This window comes from Macaca nemestrina, chromosome 4 (assembly GCF_043159975.1).
Source record: "Macaca nemestrina isolate mMacNem1 chromosome 4, mMacNem.hap1, whole genome shotgun sequence".
Lineage (NCBI taxonomy): Eukaryota > Metazoa > Chordata > Mammalia > Primates > Cercopithecidae > Macaca > Macaca nemestrina.
Window position 1 is genome coordinate 85225169 of NC_092128.1, and position 16776 is coordinate 85241944.

At 33.2% G+C, this 16776-nt stretch overlaps 1 protein-coding gene across 21 annotated transcripts in view; it reads right to left on the reverse strand.

The window, feature by feature from the left end:
* The window catches only part of LOC105475613 (diacylglycerol kinase beta), an 835473-nt gene that overhangs the window by 323952 nt on the left and 494745 nt on the right, over positions 1–16776 (reverse strand). For all 21 annotated transcript variants that reach the window (XM_071094904.1, XM_071094900.1, XM_071094901.1 and 18 more), the window contains one exon: positions 12439–12503. In XM_071094904.1, coding sequence (XP_070951005.1) covers positions 12439–12503 — 65 coding nt within the window. The remainder of the gene's footprint in view (positions 1–12438; positions 12504–16776) is intronic.

The following is a 16776-nucleotide window of genomic DNA, read 5'->3' on the forward strand; positions in this document are numbered from 1 at the left end:
ATCTGGGGGAAAGAAGAGATAAATTGAAGAGACCCAAGCATGACTCTCCAATAAGATTCCCTACTTATTAGTGTTGTCTTAATTCTTCATAGTGAAGTATGGCCCATAGGTCACACTTGCTCACATATGATATATGTAGTGTGAGCCTTACTCCTAGCTGCTGGTGTACACCACAAATACTGAGACTTTCTGTGATGCATCATCCATGGGATTTGCATGAGTTGGAAGTAGATTTTTGCATGTGCACACAAGCTGGCCTAGGAACAGAAATGAGCCATCAACTGGGAGGGGGAATTATCATATAAAACCTAAACATTTCAGTTGCACATCTACTTCCAGGGATCATAAACACAAAAAAGGTTAAATAAGGAAGGAGTTGTCAGTGGTTTGGTGACGATGAAACAGGAATGAGGTAATCAAACTGGTCTTATCTTTCATTGAAAAATATGAACAAGTTCTGATTGAGTGCCTAGGAACATTCAACAAGCTTTGATCAACAGAGCTTTGGACCATACTTAAAATAGCAACATTAAGGCCAGGCGTGGTGGCTCACGCCTGTAATCCCAGCACTTTGGGAGGCCAAGGCAGGTGGATCACGAGGTCAAGAGATCGAGACCATCCTGGCCAACATGGTGAAACCCTGTCTTTGTTAAAAATACAAAAATTAGCTGGGTGTGGTGGTGCACATCTGTAGTTCCAGCTACTTAGGAGGCTGAGGCAGTAGAATCACTTGAACCTGGGAGGCAGAGGTTGCAGTGAGCAGAGATCACACCACTGCACTCCAGCCTGGGGACAGAGCGAGACTTGTCTCAAAATAAGTAAATAAATAAATAAATAAATAGCAACATTACTAAGGATGATGTTTACATAGAGAGGCTAGATGGATTCAGCCTGATGACTTGCAGTCACTGTCTCTTATTTGACCAGTCAAGCTACCAAAGTTCCTATCTAGAGAGTTATGTAGAGCTGTGCTTGTCAAAGCAATCAGAGTTTCTGGAGGACACGGTCAAAAATGAAAATTTCTGGACTATGCCTTGAACCAATTAAATCAAAGCATAAAAGGACAGAAAGTTGTATAAACATATACCATATTTATACTTATGAGTTTTTATATGTTATGTATATAACTATGATATATTTATATAAGCTAATTGTCATAAATACATTTATTTATATGATTATTTTATTACTATTTTAAGTATTTTATTACATAAATACTAATTTATATAATTATTAACTATATTATTTATATAAAATTGCTGGAAATTTTCTAAAGGTGATTTCAAGTGTTAATTCCACAAAAGTATATGAGTTGATGCATGCGTGAAGTATCTTGACTTAGCCATTCCATAATGTATACAAATATCAAAGAATCCTATTGTACATCATAAATAAATACAACTTATATTTTTTAACAAAAATATAAAATATAAGTAACATAGACAAATATATGTACACATATATATACTTATATAAAACATAACATATATATTTTAATTCTATATGATATAATTATGCTGACTGAAGTTTGGGAACCATGGCTTTACATATCCCAATATGAAAACATAGTTAATGCAGAAAATACAAATTTCAAAATGCTGCATATGTGAGAATGTTATTTTTCTCTTCAAAGAGCAATGTTTGTGAGTGAACCATTTTTTAAAAATAAATCAGACATTCAAGGTTAATATTGTAGAATTAACTTTGTTCAATCAGAAAATAATATTGAACATGTTCACATAACTACATGTATTCCAAAAGAAATGCATGAGTAACTACTGCTTATGTGGAGGGAGAAGCAACGCAGAGGGTCTAATTAGTTCTAATTAGTCATGCCAGAGGATTACTTTCTAGGTAAGATTACCTTATAATGAGGTGATTAACCTCTTTGGAAAAAGTTCAAGCCAAGCTAACCTTCTACTTAATATGTCCCGTAAAGAAATGTTACAACGAGGGTCCTCAAAATTGTTCCCTGGGATAATTTCCACCAAGAATCAATTGATTCTATTCCAGAAGAACCAAAAAGCATTTTTATTTTATTGTTGATAGAATGAATCCTAACACATCTAGATACTAGAAAGTATTTAAATTCATATCAAATTAACTAAATTATATGGCACTGATTTTACTTATACTAACAAAATAGCAATTGAACTCTAGTCAATTCCAAATGCAGATCTGTCGGCTATCTATGAACATCAAAGGGGAAGAAAATTCTATCATTGATACGAGTTAAAGTCACAGGTTTATTCCCAAAAGTAGACTATCCATTGTCTAATTAGTTTAGAGGATCCCTCTGTCTCCAGAACACAATTGAATTTTGTTGCAGTTGGAGAGGCTGATGCTAACCTAGGTGTCAGGCTGAACACAAGGGAACAGAAGCTTCAGTGTTTTCACCATAACTATATAAATTGAGGATAGGGTTTTTGGAAATATTATATTTAACTGTTGTCCAAGCTTATCTGCAGTTTCTTCCCTTTAAACTGAATTGATAGTTTACTTATTATGGACTAATTAAAATTATATATATATATATAAAATATTATCTATGTTATATATCTGTTACATATATATTGTTGTCAGCTTATAAGGAACAATAAATAATTGTCTTTGTGTTTTAATTTAACAAATACTTCCTGAAAGTTTGCATGTAGGCATACAAGCTACAGTAATGAGTAGAAATTTTTTCTAAAAGTGGTTTTTTACTGTTTAATACTCTTCCCTATAAGATGATACTTAAACTTGAATTATTTTTGTAATCTTGTGGACATCTCTGAATTAATTACTGTTACTTTACAAATCTTGTTTCTTTATTTGTTATCCTGGAAGTATTTGTATGTGTGTGTATATAAAATTTTTGCATAGACCACATGCAAATTCATGTAAAGTAATAATACGAACCCTAGGAATAGAAAGGCAAAATCAAGGGGAAAATATTTAAAATATTTGCATGGAAATGATAATAATAAAATGTAAGTGTCTTGCAAACAGAAACTAGAAATAAATATTTCTGTTTTATTTAAATTAGAGAATATACAATCAACCCTTTCTTCAGCATATATCTGTTAGAGCTCAATGGTCACGTTAATTTGGGAGCCCAAGGAAATATCTTCCCTCTGTACAGTTACAAAGTATAATTTTTCTCTGGTTTATATTCTTCTGCAGAACTTATGATTATCTAAGCTCTCTGTAATCCCAAGTTCCATTTTTTCATTTGCCTTAGATTCTAAAAATCTAGTCTTTAGCTGAATGTCCATCACATAAACAGGGCTCCTTAGTAAATGTTTGCAGAAAAATAAACAACCAAATCAATAGCAGATAAGCAGTATTTTATCCAAGCCTCAGAAATTTCATTAATAGTTTTTATTACTTCACTGCAGTGGCAAAAGTAAAAAATGAACAGGAGAATAAAAAATTTGGTGTGAAAGAAGAAAGGGAGTGAGGGGCAAAAAAGGAAGGGAGAAAAGTTACTAACTCTCTTCTTTATTCATCCTCCAGTCCTCACTCACTCTATTCCAAAGAGCCACCTTACAAACATGATTTTAAACAGCCTGGATACAGAAGTAAGTGTTCTGGTGTTATTAATGGTGCCAAGAAATGATGCAGGAAGCTTCAGGTGAATTGAAACCCCCTGCATGAGAACACGTACAGTCCTGACTCATTTTACCATTCTCGTTTCTACCTGCTCAGATCCAACAAAGTATTTAAACAAGTCTCAACATACAAATAGAAATATATGAATTGAGGAGCATAGTAAATTATTGTAAAAGCTTTACATTAGAAATACACACATAGAAGAGCACACATAATTATGAGATTTATATAAATATGATAAAATGAAAACTCTTAGCAAATATATATGTATACAAATATATAAATCTATGCATCACAAATACATATATGTATACACATATATACATTTATATGTTTACCTATTTATTTATCTGTACACCATATGATTCATGGGTAAACCATAACTTATTCATATGGAAAAACTGGCCTCATGATAATGCTTACACACACAAATTTCAAAAATTTCATTTAAATGATATAGCAAAGTATTCTAAGTTAGAATGCAAAATGGGTATGTTCTTTATTTAAAAACACACCAATTCGTTCTAGTACACAGAAACTAAATACATAAAAGTGCTTCAGCACATGAAACTCTCATGAAGATATGATTCTCTTCAAAAGGTCCCTGCACGACATCACTATTTCTAATAAAACTGATTTTATTCAGAACACTAAAAATGACAAACATTTAACTTCTAATTTCAGTAGTACTGTTCACCTAGTTGGCTTATAAAAGATAGTGACATACAGGTAGAAGTGTGCCTTAAAACATGATAATAATTTAAATTTTTAAATGAAAAAAATCAGTCTACATTAATGAAGTTGTCTTGACTGAGGAGAAAGTAAGGTCAAATACCTGAATGATGACACTGTGATAGACTTCATCCTTTCTTTACTTTCACTGTTTTTAATAGATCGTGAATGTCAGTAATTTAAAAATCAATTGTACTCCTGAAAAAACAGTTTAATTCCTAAAAGTTTAAAGTGAAAGAAAACGTGAATTCCTACAAATATGATTCTACAAAGATACATGTTAAAAGCCTTCAGAGGAAAATAAATACAAATATCTTCTATATTCTATTTGCTATGTCACATCTGACTCAAAAATATATGTAAGATATACATATAAGAGAATATGTCATGAAATCCATTGGATGCCAATTTTCAATTGGCTTTTATCATTTGTACATTAAAAATTCTTACAGAAGATCAATAAAATACATCAACAGAATATACCATCATAATGTACGGCAGTTTGAATTGCTCTGGAACTTCAAAAATTATTTTGTTGAATTCACAGAAATAATTTCTCAATGGCACTTTACATGGTAAGTAAAAATATTTGGCTTTAATATAGCAGTTTTCTGTCACTACTGAAATATGTTAGTTTTAACTTCTCATTATATTCTAGAACTTTAATGGAATTTTTTATCTCTGGATAACAAATGGCAATTTTGTGTTGTATTATTCTCGTCTGTGGGCTTTTCATTGTCTCTATAGCAAAATAGAAAGTTAAAAAAATACACAAGTTTGATTTTTTCTATTCTTAGAAATGATAATTTTCCATATATAATGGTGTGTGTATGTATATATATATACACACACACACATATAAGCATACATATATGTACAAGGATAGTGATATTTTATATTTAGTCTTCAGTTCAATACCATCAACAAATAATAATAAGTTGAAAATTGCATACTGCTGACTTATAAATTGATAATAAGCACAAACTAATCTATGAGTAATCTCGTATTATTTATTTGTAAGACACAATGCTCAAGGATTTATGTTGAAGAATTTTTGTTTGTTTTGCATTGCTGGTTCTTGAAGGTTAGGTACATAAAGGCTGAGAAAACTAAAAGATAATAATACCTGAAATAAGACTTATGTAGAATCAAGACTCACTCTACATATCACAGTTCAATCTTTATTGCATTTTTTGCACTATAAAAGCATAAACTGTAAAGACAGTAAGATATATAGAAAAATGTATAGAAGATAAATATACCATGAAATAGTAAATAACTTAAAGAATAAATATCTATTGAGTACATAGTATGTTCCACAAACTGTGTAGTTACTAAGGCCCAAGAGAGAAAAAGCAGAAAGTAGAACAGAAATAAATCACATACTTCTGACCAGGGGGCTGAGAAACTATCTTTGTTTTATTCCAAAAATTAGAGACCAGATACTTTTAAATAAGCTGAGTGGACTTAAACAGTATTATCGTGATCACTGGCCATGAGTGCTTACTAGCTAATTTCTTTTAGTTTATTCTAGTAAAATGGTTTTAGGTGTTATACATTAAGAATTTGAATTGAATCATCAAAATCATGCTATGACTACAATTTTAAGAAATCTTTGTTAAGACCATCTGATATGGTTTGGCTATTTCCCCACCAAATCCCATCTTGTATTTCCACATGTTGCGTGAGGGACCCAGTGGGAGGTAATTGAATCACAGAGGCAGGTCTTTCCTATGCTGTTCTCATGATAATGAATAAGTCTCACAAGATCAGACAGTTCTGTAAGGAGGAGTTTCCCTGCACAAGCTAGCTCTCTCATTGCCTGCCACCATCCACGTATGATATGACTCATTCCTCCTTGCCTTCCACTGTGATTGTGAGGCCTTCCTAGCCATGTGGAACTGTAAGTCCAATAAACCTTTCTTTTGTAAATTGTCCAGTCTCTAATATATCTATCAGCAGCATGAAAATGGATTAATGCAATAAATTGGTACCAGTAGAATGGGGCACTGCTGAAAAGATACCCAAAAATGTGACAGCAACTTTGGAGCAGGGTAACAGGCAGAGGTTGGAACAGTTTGGAGGACACAAAAGAAGACAGGAAAATGAGGGAAAGTTTGGAGCAATCTAGAGACTTGTTGAATGGTTTTGACCAAAATGCTGATAATGATATGAACAATGACATCCAGGCTGAGGTGGTCTCAGATGGACATGAGGAACAGGTTGGGAACTGGAGCAAAGGTGACTTATTATGTTTTAGTAAAGAGACTGGTGGCATTTTGCCCCTTCCCTAGAGATTTGTGCAACTTTGAACTTAAGAGAGATGATTTAGGGTATCTGGTGGAAGAAATTTCTAAGCAGCAAACCATTCAAGAAATGACTTGGGTGCTGTTAAAGGCATTCTGTTTTATAAGGGAAGTAGAACATAAAAGTTTGGAAAACTTGCAGCCTGACAATGCAATAGAAAAGAAAATCCTATTTTCTGAGGAGAAATTCAAGCAGGTTGCAGAAATTTGCATAAGTAATGAGGAGTCAAATTTTAATTGCCAAGACGATGGGGAAAAATGTTTCCAGGACATGTCAGAGACCTTTGTGGTAGGCCCTCCCATCATAGGCCCAGAGGCATAAGAGGATAAAATGGTTTTGTGGGCCAAGCCCAGGGTCCCCATGCTGTGTGCAGCCAAAGGACTTGGTGTCCTGTGTCCCAGCTGCTCCATCCTTGGCTGAAAGGGACCAACATAGAGCTCAAACCATAGCTTCAGAGGGTGCAAGCCTCAAGCCTTGGCAGCTCCCAAGCCTGAGAGTGCACAGAAGTAAAGAATTGGGGTTTGGAAACCTCTGCCTAGATTTCAAAGTATGTATGGAAACACCTGGATGCCCAGGAAGCAGTTTGCTGCAGGGGCAGGACTCTTACAGAGAAACTCTGCTAGGGCAGTGAGGAATAGAAATGTGGGGTCAGAACCCCCACAAAGCATCCCTACTCGGGCACCACCTAGTGGAGCTGTGAGAAGAGGGCCACTATCCTCCAGACCCCAGAATGATAGATCCACCAGCAGCTTGCACCATGCACCTGGAAAAGCCTCAGACACTCAATGCCAGTCCGTGAAAGCAGCCAGGATGGGGGGCTATACCCTGCAAAGCCACAAGGGCAGAGCTGCTCAAGGTCATGGAAGTCTACCTCTTGCATCAGCATGACCTGGATGTGAGACATAGAGTCAAAAGGAGATCATTTTGTGGCTTTAAGATTTGACTGCCCTGCTGGATTTTGCACTTATGTGGGGCATGTAGCCCCTTTGTTTTGGCCAATGTCTCCCATTTGGAATGGCTGTATTTACCCAATGTCTATACTCCCATTGTATCTAGGAAGTAACTAACTTGCTTTTGATTTTATAGCCTCATAGGCAAAAGGGACTTGCCTCGTATCGAATGAGACGTTGGACTGTCGAGTTTTGAGTTAATGTTGAAATGAATTAAGACTTTAGGGGACTGTTGGGAAGGCATGATTGGTTTTGAAATGTGAGGACGTGAGATTTGGGAAGGGTTATGGGCAGAATGATATGGTTTGGCTATGTTCCCACTAGAATCTCATCTTGAATTTCCATGTGTGGTGGGAGGGACTTGGTGCGTGGTAACTGAATCATAGGGGCAGGTCTTTCCCTTGCTGTTCTTATGATAGTGAATAAGTCTCATGATATCTGATGGTTCTATAAGGGGGAGTTTCCCTGCACAAGCTCTCTGCCTCTTTGCCTGCTGCCATCCACATAAGATGTGACTTTCTCCTCCTTGCCTTCCACCATGACTGTGAGGCCTTCTCAGCCATGTGGAACTGTAAGTCCAACAAACCTTTCTTTTGTCAATTGTCCAGTCTCAGGTATGTCCTTATCAGCAGCGTGAAAACAGACTAATACACCACCAATACTTTTCCTGTAACTGGTTCCATTTTGCATGTCACTTGGAAGTCCTTTACAATGTTACATAGTTTTACACGCGGAATTCCACAGTGCTTTGAATGTTTTTCTAAAATCATTATACACCTTTATAATTGCCCTTTTTAATGTTGCTTATTTTAGTGTGGTAATAAACAATTATAATATCCTTTTTTTAAAAAAAGGAAGTATTTAAAGTCATCTATCTAAATAGCACCATGAGAAGTATTATGTATGTGTATTATGAATGGAAATATGTTTGTGAATACTAATTGTCAATTTATATAAATATTTTAAATACCAATATTATGTAATAAATAGTTTAAAATTCTAGTAGCATAAATATTTAATTTGTTTTTCCTTGAGTCTAAAGGACTGGAAGTTTTTATTCAAATTTAGTTTGATGGAAGAGTATCTTAAAGTTTAGAAAGTTAAATAGCATGCTTTGTTTTAACAGTTAACTTAGATTTATATAGAAATTTGGAAAGAATATGATATAAACCTTTCAACTAGCACTCTCTTAAGCACCGGAAAAATCATTACCTTTCCCAGTTCTTTCAATTTCTGTCATAAGAAGCATAGAGAACAGAACTATATATTTTGGTAATTAATTTCCTTAAGATAATGTTAGAAACATCATGTTCTTTAAAATATAAATGAATTTCAAGGTGAGCATGCTGGAGGATAATATTAATGGAAGTGATTTATTGTGACAAGAGATCTGATCTGAAATACCATTATTAGGAGTACTTTAAAAAATCCATTTGCAAATTCCTGAAAATATGAAAGTGTGCTATGGCTGAGCCTGTCGCAATGTTGAAATCTGAACTATCTGCCATTGTAGGTACAAAATTGCTTATGTACAATATGTCTTCCTCACAGAAATTCATCAGAAAATGTTAACATACTGAATATATCACATTATGGTTTAGGGAATTGCCTAAATGCTTCAAATGATAAGTGTAGAATTAATCTGCAAATGTATAGACTGAAACATACATGCCTAATTGACTTGGTAGTATATGGAATTCTGTGGCTGACCATTATCTTAAAAAATATTTGGCCAATAATTCATTGAACATCTACTCTATACCCAGTTCTTGAACTCACAATAGAAACCTGTGACTTTGTGTCATTTTAGAAGGCATTTTTTAATGTTACAATCTCTAGCAAAGAGTCCCTATAAGCTATTCATAAGCAAGATTCATTCATGACTCAAATTTGCAAAGAAGTTTTAATAAAGTTAGCTTTACGTCTTATAAAAAACATTGAAATTTACAAACACATTGTTGTAAATGGCATCTAATCACATACTGAGCAGTGAGGAATGTCACCAATTAGTAGAGCTATTAATAATAAAAAATTAAATAGATATGTGAATAATAGAAGTCTTTATTATTAAGAAGACTTAAAAATTATTCTGTAGAAAGCAATTCATTAACCTCTGACACTTGAAAGAGGGTAATAAATATTGGCATTCTTACATATAGGTTGTCAAATTTGATTAGCACATAAACATATTGATATACCTCTCCATACATTCAATTCTCCCCTGCCCTCTCACCACGCTGCTACAATTGTCTCCTTTTTCTGTTGCTATGGCTCTCTTTTTCTCTCTCTTTCCCTCTCTCCTCAATAAGTTTAGGACAGTAATGCCTTATAAATTGCAAACATTTATTTTCTTGGTATATTTCTTAGAGCCTTTAATGAACTTTTTTATGTTAAACTCTCTAAGAGGCACACTCCATGTGGTATTATGAAACACAGCTTTTGATTTTTTGCTTGAAACCTATTTTAATATATGAATATACACTTCTTTATAAACATAACATAAATAATATATATGAGTATAAATATTAATGCTTCATAGAATGACATATGGGAAAGCATAGGCTACTCTATCTTATAATGTGTTTTGGATACATTAATAGCTATATTCATTTCCAGGATATTCCAGGTATATAATCAAGTGCTGAAATCTATACAGGACATATACTTTGACTGTTATGTCAATGTATTTTTATATGTGTTTCCTGAACTGAAACTAAATCTTGTAAAATAAAAATGTCTATTCTAGGTACAAAGACAACTTATAGGTGTAAAATTTTAATTAGATTACTTTGATTTAATTTTGAAATGCACCTGGAGCAAAATTCAGACAGTACAATAAAGAAAAATACATTTGTCACCACAACCACTTTGCTCCCCTCTCCAGAAGGAACCAGAGTTATAAAATTTGTGTGAATTGTTCTGAAAATACATGTACACATATATATATATATCCATATATGCATTTATTTCATTTTTTTTTATAATAAAAAGTATAGTTTTCTGAACTATGAGGAAAAAAGCAAATCATAAGGTCATGATTTATTTGTAGGGTAAAAAACAAATCAAGGCAATATTTAACATAGGTATTAGATTATGTTTTTAGTTACTAAAAACTTTTTTTTTTTTTTTTTTTTTTTGAGACAGAGTCTCGCTCTGTTGCGCAGAGTGGAGTGCAATGGCGCAATCTCGGCTCACTGCAACCTCTGCCTCCTGAGTTCAAACGACTCTCCTGCCTCAGCCTCTTAAGTAGCTTGGGTTACAGGCACCTGCCACCACACCCTAATTTTTGTATTTTTAGTAGAGAAAGGGTTTCTCCATGTTGGTCAGGCTGGTCTCAAACTCCTGACCTCATGATCTGCCTGCCTTGGCCTCCCAAAGTGCTGGGATTACAGGCGTGAGCCACTGTGCCCGGCCTACTAAAAATATCTTAATAGGTAAATTTAATGAAAAATTAGATACAAACTCACTAATCATGAAACATTTGCTGTGATGATTTACGCATAAAGTAGTGCACTCAATTCTAATATTTAGAAAACTATAAAACAATTTTGAAATAGTTTTGAACAGCATTTGTTTATTGTGAACCTACATGGGAGAAGATTACATCAATGTACTCATGAGCGACAAAATTGAAATAAATGTAAGAATGTCCAGGGGCCGGTATATAATAAATGATCTGTAACATTTATGGCAAGATGTAAGTCAAATGCAGAGGTAATAAAGTCCCTGGCTTTGAATATCAATAGATAGATAAAGTCACTTAAATATCTATACAGAAATGCTAGTTATGGTTTTGACTTTGTGAGCTGAATAGAGTGGAAATGAGTATAAATAATTGAAGCAAAAGATAATTCACTTCTTCTGCCCCACTTTTCTAGGGGAGTAAGGTGGAGAGAGCCTTATTTCCTTCTAGAAATGGAGAAGATACGGAACCAAGGCTTTCCCTATTTCCCTGAGTAACTGTGAAGGACAATGTCTACATTTTTTATTTATTTCTTTTTTTTTTTTTTTTTTTTTTGAGACGGAGTCCCGCTCTGCCGCCCAGGCTGGAGTGCAGTGATCGGATCTCAGCTCACTGCAAGCTCCGCCTCCCGAGTAGCTGGGACTACAGGCGCCTGCCACCTCGCCCGGTTAGTTTTTTGTGTTTTTTAGTAGAGAAGGGGTTTCACCGTGTTAGTCAGGATGGTCTCGATTTCCTGACCTCCTGATCCGCCCGTCTTGGCCTCCCAAAGTGCTGGGATTACAGGCTTGAGCCACCGCGCCCGGCCAATGTCTACATTTTTGAATAAAAAATGTTTGCCTATTGCTCTTATGAGGAAAGTAATTTTGTTCGTCAAGGCTTTTCCCTTGAAGAAATGTCTCTAAAACTAATTTATATTGGCATTGATATTACTATAATTTCTTTCGCATTTAGTTTAGGCCAGTTTGAAGCTGATAGTCCAAAGATATATAATCCCTGTGTAATAGACACTTAGCATTATCAAATCAAAACCCTGTGTTTTTCCTTGGGATTAAGGTTGATTGCTATTCATATAAGTCATGCAAACTTCCAATGTGTCTTAAAACTATTATTTTCATCTTTTACTTGAAATCTTTCTTTATAGTACATAAGAATGAAATAGAGATGACCCATTGCATTCCTCATTATAGTTTCATCACAACCTAAGAAAAATTTAATTCATTTATCCTATCATCTTAATACTTACACACACACACACACACACACACACACACACACACGCACACAAAGCCTCATTAAGCCGCTACATTATAAAATATTCTATACCATCTAGTGATCTTTTTATGGCAAAATTCAGCAACTATATCTATAATTTCATCTCTTTTGTCGCCTTACCTACTGTTGAATTTCTCTGGGTGTTTTTCTCTCATGATGTGGAATCTGTGTGCAATGGAGGCATCCTAAGGGAAGAAAATAGAAAACAAAAACAGGATGGTTTATGATCCTATTATCTCATGAAAATGTAGACTAAAATAAAAAAAACATTTTAAAATGAACTTTTCTTTACAATATTATTGCCAAGAAGATTATGTGAAATTAGGTAAAAATGTGTGATCCATATAAATTATATGCAGAAGTGATTTATGTAATAATTTCACAATTGATTATTTGTTACATTTACATCTAAGACTTTATTGCTATTTAATTTCTATATCTCCTTTTAATGACCAGCTTTGACCTCATGTTCAACGTATGTTGAAGATAGCACATATGAGCGTAAATGTCAAATAGTAATTGAAAATATTGTTAAACAAGAGTTAGAAGGATGGCCTAAGTGGAGAAATGATCAGTACAGAAGCTCCTAATTATTTGAGATTAATTATGGGTAAAAAGATGGTGTGAGGGTGCATATCTAGTAAAGATAAGTGCAATACTTGACTTCAGAATTTGCTTAGGTTGTCTTGATGTGTAATTAATAATAGTTTGTACCACAAGCAACTTTCTGGCATATCTCGTTGAATAGAAAAACAACAACAAAGAGCAAATTTTGGGGGAACTGTTGACAAATACAATTTGTCTCTGAGACTCCAAGTGCATCAGTTCTGACCCTAATGGATGTTTCTTACTTTTAGCAAATACAGATTTTTTTTCATGAGATTGAAATCGTACTCAATGTGTGAGACTGGTGAAATACTGCTATCCAAGCTTTTCAAGCACAGACTGCTGCAACTGACTCTAAACAATTATCTCTGTTATTCCAAGTGTGGAGATATTTTCCCATTCTTCATCCACACATGATTAATCACTCAAATGAGAAACTAATATATTTACCAGTCACCTCAATAGAAAAGGACTATTGTTGACGTTCACTGTTAATTTTGTTTCAAAGTGGAGATAAAAGTAAAAGAAAACCAAACGCAAGGAAATAAAGAAGTTGTGTATTTGAGAGAATCTTGAAAACACTAATCAAGGATTAAAAGTCTAATGAATGAAATGAAAGGCTAATGTGCTTACTCATGCATAACAAAGCGTGAGGCACAAAAAGAGAGGGACCAATGCCCACTGCAGATGGCAGAGAGTTGCAGGATAGAGCTAACTGTAATTTTTTCTGTGCAAACATTTGATACCCTAAAATTTGTCAAGTAATTGAATTAATCTATGAATGAAAATCACCCAGACACATAGAGGTGTACAGAAACAATGCTTATAATAAAGGTTACAAAAATCCCCCTCTACGGTTTAATATTTAAGACCTTATTTTGCTATATACACATGGCCAACTTCCTGGTTTGCTAGGAAGTACAAATATCAAGATGGTTCACTTTTGTTGGTCCAATGATAACTCTCAAACTAGTCACAGAGTTCCTTTTTATAAATTTAATTCTGTTAAGTCATAAACATATTATACTTTATAATATGAAGTTGTCTTACTGTGGTATGAGATTATAGGAAAAACATCTGAACTGGGCTATTTATGGTATATGTAGCATGATCAATTAATTAATTTTGAAAAGCATTTATTTTTACTTTATCTGTAATCTGGTACAAAATCAATTTGGAATATCTTCCAATTAAATGCATACATTCAGCAGACTATTTAAACAAAAACAAAGGAATATGAACCAAACACTAAAAATGAATGATCAATATTGTTTCCCATAGGGAGAGTATCATTGAATTTACTTCTGCTTGAATTATTTGTTTCTGCTAAGTTGGGGAGACTGACACTTTTAAAAATAGATTGTGTAGTACATTTCTTTTTACAAGTGTATATTTTTGTAATAACAAATTTCTTCCTTTTTCAAAGCAACATAAACAGAATAGAGAAAGAGAGAGAGGAAAGAAGAGAGGAAGGAGGAGAAGAGAGGGGAGAGATAGCAAAAGACCATTTAAGTAGACTGACTATAATTGGGTAAACTCCTAGAAACACAGGACTGAATAGTCAAAGATAAAACTAATATTAGCTTATCTATCTTCAAGATTCTTGGGCAATGGATCATTTAGTTAAGAGGGGAAAAAATAAAACTTAGTGTCAAACACTAGCAGGTCTTTTCCTTGTGTTGAATAGGTTCCACCATAAAAAGAGAGCTGGCATTGCCGACTACAGGGTTGATAAGGAACAATGACAGCAGGTGTTCATTTGGATGAGAATTCAGACCCAATTCACATGGGACCCTGCCCCTTTGGCATAACCCCAAAGGGCTTGATAGAGTACTGCCAAAATCTGCAACATTATCCAGCAGCCATTTTTCAAGAGACACTAAAGGTTCTCTAAAGACAGACCAAATAAGAAAAAGCTAAAATGCCATTTTAAAATAAATTTTACCATTTCTGTCTGAATGCATTATAGTTTTTAGACAGCAGAAATAAATCAGCATTACTTCCACTTCCTAGAATGTGGAAACTCTGAATTCAGAATTTCTACTTCCAAGCCTTGTGACTTTAAACAAATTATTTATTCATTGAGAATCACAGCTTCCTTATCTTTAAAAGAGGATACTGATATCTCTTCAAAGTACCTCGGTGGAGATTTAATGTCATTCTCTATAGCAATTGGAACAATATTCTATATAGCTGGGATTTTCATACATCTTATATACAAACCAATATTTTCTTAAAGTTAAAAGAGAATGCTAAACATGGTTAAGTTACATATTTTTGAAATATATTTTTACAGACTCAAATTGCTTTTCATTATTTCCTTAACCTATATAGCTTTATTTTTAATTAAAAAAATCATATCTAAGAAATGAAAATAAATCAATTTTATTAAAGCAAAACAAATTAAACCTCATTGTGCTATTCGAACAGTAAAAAACTAATCAGCAACATTTTTGCTATATTTACATATATAAGTATATACTAATATATGTATATCAAATAATCAGTTTATTAGCCATATCTGTCTCCAATACTTGGCCACTAGTATTTTTCTGAAATGTATTTTTCCTTTTTCTGTATAGGCTTATTTATATTTTAAATAAAATTGCCCTAAATCTCCAAATTTGCATTTTATGATATTAATTTGAAAAGCTGATTATTTTCTATGGATCATAACTTTTCAATTGAGAGACTATTCTATATGTGTTGAGATCCCAGAGCCTATAGCAAATCCTGCTGAGGAGAATATTGTTTTTATAAAATGTAAAATATATCTACCCAAATATTGTTATCAATATTATATTTTATTCTGTTTAAAGAATCTTTCTCTCACAAATAGTTTCTAAAATTTGTCAAGTAAATTGTTCTGGTTTTTGATGATTTGGCCATTGCACCACATTAAATATCTTTTCAATTTTATTCCATTTTAGAATAGAATATAAATATATCCAATTAGAAATGAGTTATTAAAAATCTAATTTTAGAATTAAATTTTAGAATTAAAATTTTAGAATTAAAAATAATCTTGCATACTCTATGGGTTTTTATTGTTGAAATAATTTAGTTCTTCCTTGGTTTTGGAGGAATAAATTCCAATCTATCCCTGTGTGCAAACTTTTCTTTTCCTCAAAAATTGTAATTTACTAAGAAGTTTCAAAAGCTGAAGTTTTCAGTGCTCTATTTGTTGAATATTTTATTAAAAATTTCCAGTAATATTTTTGAAGTGTTATTGCATACAAGAAAATTGCCAGTTTTAAGTGTACACTTCAATAAGTTTTGTCAAAGGTATACAGTAACAACAATCTTTTCCTATGCTTTTGTTCATTCATATTTCTTCTTACGTGGACTACATATTGAAGTCTGTGTCCATTTGTCTCTGTATATTAAATTGACTGGGTTCAAGACCCAGCTCTAAATTTTACTGAATATTTTACCTCGAAAAGTTTGCTTAGATTTTCATTTTCCTGTATTAAAATAAGAATAATTTTAATATCTGCCTTGCTTTGAAGATCTGCTGTTCTAATACCTGGAAGATAACTGGAACTGTGCTTGGTGTATAGAAAGCAAGAAAATAAATGTTAGCTGTTACTATTATTGAAATATATTCATGATTTTGAGACACATAATACCTTCTTATTTGGTTTATTGAGATAGTTAATTAAATAAATTGCATAATCTTTAAGATGAAGTACATGAGGAAATTTTTGCTTTGGTATTCAGAATTTTATGGGTTATGCATTCATATTTGATAAATTATCTAACAAACTCAAAAGGGTCAGGAATATCACACTATACTTAAACTTCACATAAATATTTCTGCACTAGTACATATGAATATTGACTCAAGGAAAG